This window comes from Populus nigra, chromosome 5, assembly GCF_951802175.1.
Source record: "Populus nigra chromosome 5, ddPopNigr1.1, whole genome shotgun sequence".
Classification (NCBI taxonomy): domain Eukaryota; kingdom Viridiplantae; phylum Streptophyta; class Magnoliopsida; order Malpighiales; family Salicaceae; genus Populus; species Populus nigra.
Genome location: NC_084856.1, coordinates 21349777 through 21354247, shown reverse-complemented (window position 1 = coordinate 21354247; position 4471 = coordinate 21349777). Strand labels below are relative to the sequence as shown.

Sequence of the window (4471 nt, the reverse complement as noted above, 5' to 3'; positions counted from 1 at the left end):
AAAATTGATTGCTTTGGCAGTACACTAAAAGCACTAATGCTACAGTACTCCTTTGCATGTGAATGTGGCTTGTCTCCATGTTAAAATTGGATCGTGCAACTTCCAATACTATGTAGCATCGCAAGGTATGCGGTTGATGGAAATGCCAGCTCAGTCAGCAGGGGCACGACTACGATCAAGGGAGGGGAGGCCATGGCACTTTCAAGAATTTTTTTATATATAATTATTCTACAATTTGGAAAATTTTTAATCACATCCCTCAATTTTACATACCCTGCACCCCAAATATATAATTTTTCTGACTTATCCCGGCCCAATCTTAAATTTTTGGTTTCAGCCCTTTTAATTAGTCAAGATCTTCTACTAATTTAGTCAAGTTTTTCTACAGTGTCTCTGTTTAGTATTTTAAAATAGAAGAAATAAATATGAAACGAATAAAAACATGTTTAGTTAGAGGGATATATATAGAAAGAGGTATAAAAATAAATATGTTTTTGAAATAGTTTTGCAATGAATTTTTATATTTTTAAAACTAAAAAAAGAGGGGACACTTCCTCTTGTCTCAATTGTCTCCATCATCTTTTTATCTTGAAATAATAATCAAATTAGCAGAATTTAGAATAAAAGAGAATGATAATATTTGATAATTTAATTATATGTTTTACGTATAATTTATGTAGAGTTTATATCACCTTAAAAAAAGGCATATAAAAAAATAAAAGAAATAAAATTATATAAAATACTTGTTCATCTCCTTTGATTAGATCATATAAATAATTTTCTGATTGCCTTGATTTGTTCATTTCCTTGATTTTTGTTATCAAAGCCATATATATATATATATATATATATATATATATGTTTCTTTAATTCCTTTTTATTATTCTTATAAACAAATTGTTTTGCATTACTTGAAGCATGTCCACCAACCAAAAATAATAGAGAAACATAAATAGAGAGTGAGACCAGACGAATTAATGTTGTTTTAGCCCTGGTCCTTGGAGACATTATTATTATTATTATTATTATTATTATTATTATTATTATTATTATTATTGTTATTGTTATTATGAAATTCACAACATGCTAATTCATAATCTGTGTGCTAAGATTTTTACCAAAAAAATACTTAATACTCAGTTGTCCCTTTTATCAATTCATTGTCATAAACTTTATTCTCTTTAAATCTCTCTCTCAAAAGACACTCAACCCTACCACCATATCAACTTTTTGCCTAGGGATTCGGCCGTGAACACCGTACAATTTGATGGGGCTAAAATTACAATCTCAATGCACAAATGATTTTGATTTGATCCCACAAACCACAAGCATAAGTTCATCAACACCCTAATCTAGTCCTACACAAGATTCGATCATGTCTTTGGACGCTAAAATGATCAAATTGGGTGAAGTGGATTAAATTCGGGTTACATGTATATCTTTCAATGTGCAGGCTGAGTTAAAAGAAATCCAGAGATGTAGAGAGAGCTTAGTTCTTCTTAAGGCTGCTCATCATGGCAGCCTTCTGTTGAGTTTCACGTTCATGAGGTTCTGATACATCACCTTTAAGCTTTTCTGAGTTCAAAATCTTGATTCTCAGAGTGTGCCTCTTCTGACTTGCTGAAAAATATGATATTGGACATGCATTATTTATCTAGCCATGTGAATTATGTTTGCTGTACGTACTCTTATTAGGAAACCTACATCACTTTTATAAAGCTATATATTCGAATTTCGCATTTGGACTCTTGCAATTTTTTGACCATCTGAAAAGTTGATTCAATCAGCAATAATATGATCAGTCACCAGCAGAATATCATATAGACATGTTCAAGCAGATTGTATAAAACTTGTACTAATTACGCATCACTAGCCCAAATGATCAATTAGGTATCTCCAGGGTTGTATCTTTTGGGGTTGCCATGAAGGAATATATTAATTTGCTGGTGAAATGGTAGCTAAAGATTGGTTTGACGCCAAATTTGGATTGTGGACAAATATATAAAATATAAGATTGAAAAAAAATATCTTGTTCATCTTAATGAAGTGCCAAAACCTGATAGAGGGAAACACATGGTCCAGAGGTTTGACAGATTTGAAAGGCAAAAGTTTCAGCCTTGGCCCATTTAAGCACCTAAAATATTATAAATTGCAGCACAGATAATTCTTATGATAGAGGTTGAAAACAGTAAGATCTTAAAGAGAGGAAAAAGGTTGAGCCGTAGAGGTTAGGAGAGAGTATTAGTACAAACTAGAACAAAAAATATGCTTGGGCAAGGCATTAAAGATGGTTTGAATTGACCAAGCATCTATGTGTGGCTCATACACAAGATGCTCTAGAAAAACTACAAAAAGAAAAAGGTGGAGAAAAAAGTTACAAAATAGAGGAACAGAAACATCCAAATTAGACCAACCAGAATAAGCTACACTAGGAATAAAATGGGAGAGACATTAGTCGCGATGAGCCTTTCAGAGACTGCCTAAAAATGCAGGAATTGCCCTCATATGGTGTGTAGAGGGCCAACCACAAAGGAAAATTAATAGTAAACTTTCTAACAATTCAGCACACACTCTTCTTGAATCCTACCTAGCATCTGATACACTGCTGTAGCAATCTCATCCACTGAAGTCAGCTTACAATCATCTTCTACCTGCAATAATGATCAAGCCATCATAAATGTTAAAACCTTAGCTGGGTTCCTTTTTTTATTTTTTTTTCTTTTTCTTTTTGTCTTGGCTGTAAAGAAATTACCTTGACACTTAGAGAATAAAGCACAATTTGATCAACCGTTGTGACGTTTAGGTGAAGAACAGTGAGGCGCATGCTATGCAGCCCAGAAACAACCTTCAAGAGCTGTTTCGGCCGCCTTTTCGATCTTATTTTGAGGTTGGCATGACTCTCTACCATGGTCACTTCTATGTCAGCTATAGTAGATTGAGTCTTATGCAACTTTTCATTCTTGCCAACAGAGTTTTCGAAATGAATTGAGCTTGTTGAGTACTGTGGAAATGTAAAGAACTCGGAGAAAGGCAGTGAAGAAACATGTTGCTGATTATCACCATCAGAGTTTTCCTTCATTTTTTTGCAGGCACCAAGTACTTGCATCTTTTGTTCAAGCTCCTTGACAAAATTAATAGCACCTCCGATAATTGATGCTTGATCACCCTAAAAATTAAAGTTAATTACTGCCTAAGAGAAAGAAACTTTGCAGGCCATACAAGAAAGTTATCAAGAGATGAAACTAAGCAAGAAAATGAGGAGGAGAGGGAAATGAGAGATACCCTTTGAACGTAAGACTCAGGCATTAAAGCTCTCAGAACTGAAAGATACTCGTTCATTTGCTTTCTTCTGTTTCTCTCTACAGCAATGTGAGTCATTCTTTGATTCTCAATCTCTTCTTTGTTCTTCTTACTCCTCGATCTCCTTCTCTTAACACGAGTAGCAGGCATTGTTGATGAATCACCTAAGTGGTGATGATGATCACTAGTTGGAGGAGCAGTACTCAATAGTCCATTTGCTGCATCAATGCTTGCATCTGATGAGGATGGAATATTGTTGCTACATGTTAGGTGCAAATCATTCAAGTGAGGCACCATGGAATTAGGTGGTTGGAAAGAGTTCCAATCGTCATGAAGAAATGTTTCTGTTTGGTTCTCGAGAAAATAAGAAGAGCAGCTGTTGTCTTGATCTTCTTCATTTTGCTCTAGGCCAAAGTCATAGCTCCAATTCCCACCAAGCAAGTTGTAGAGCTCTTTGCTGCTGTGGCCAAACCAGTCTTGTTGAAAGACTGCAGCCTCCAGTGCCATCTCTTTCTCTCTTATAAGAAACTTAGTGTATTTAAAAATTAAAAAAAACAACACAAAGGAGAAGAGTAGCAGAACAGAAAGCACCCAAAAAGAAGAGAGGCTTTCTGCTTTTTGGGTCTTGTATGGATGGAGAAGCTGAGCTTTTAAAGGCCTTATTATGAAACAAATGATCTACAGCATATTGCACGTGAAAATGGTATTGAGTTCTTATTGAAAAAGAGAGGAGTGGAGGCCACAATATTGGATTAATTTTCTTTTTGAAAAAATAACAATATATATACATGCTCTATTTCTCCTCCTTTTCTTTTCTTTTTCTTTTTTCACTCTCTCAGTAATACAAAAAAAAAAACTATTTGTTAAATTAAAATAGGATACTCGTTTTTGTAGGCTAACAAAAAATAAAGTGGAAATTGTAATTTTAAGAAATATTTTTCAAATTACATAAATTAATTAAATTTGCATATATTTTTCAACGTCACCACTTTTTTTGGAATAGATCCTAGACTATATTAACTTTTGCTTTTCTTTATAGTTGATGTTTACTGTGATTCATAACTTTTTGATTACTTTTAACATAAAATTTTTTTTGGAAAAGACAGAAATATATTTGATTAGAAAAAAAATAAAATAAATTTATTTTCAAAATAATTTTGAAGTTAATTTA

The 4471-nt window shown here is 33.3% G+C and overlaps 1 protein-coding gene across 4 annotated transcripts; it reads right to left on the bottom strand.

The window, feature by feature from the left end:
- Window positions 1-1147: 1147 nt before the first annotated feature.
- Window positions 1148-3937, bottom strand: LOC133693910 (transcription factor bHLH94-like). 4 transcript variants are annotated; one of them, XM_062115291.1, is made up of 5 exons: window positions 3283-3937; window positions 2753-3166; window positions 2588-2651; window positions 1705-1766; window positions 1559-1620 (listed from the first exon to the last, which is right to left on the bottom strand). In XM_062115291.1, exons 1-4 carry the CDS (start codon window positions 3805-3807, stop codon window positions 1720-1722), a joined length of 1050 nt encoding a protein of 349 aa, XP_061971275.1. In that variant the 5' UTR covers window positions 3808-3937; the 3' UTR covers window positions 1559-1620; window positions 1705-1719. The 4 variants fall into 4 exon arrangements, with proteins under 4 accessions (XP_061971273.1, XP_061971275.1, XP_061971274.1 ...); XM_062115289.1 differs by lacking the exon at window positions 1705-1766 and having other exon boundaries at window positions 1148-1620; XM_062115290.1 differs by lacking the exon at window positions 1559-1620 and having other exon boundaries at window positions 1633-1766.
- Window positions 3938-4471: the final 534 nt, after the last annotated feature.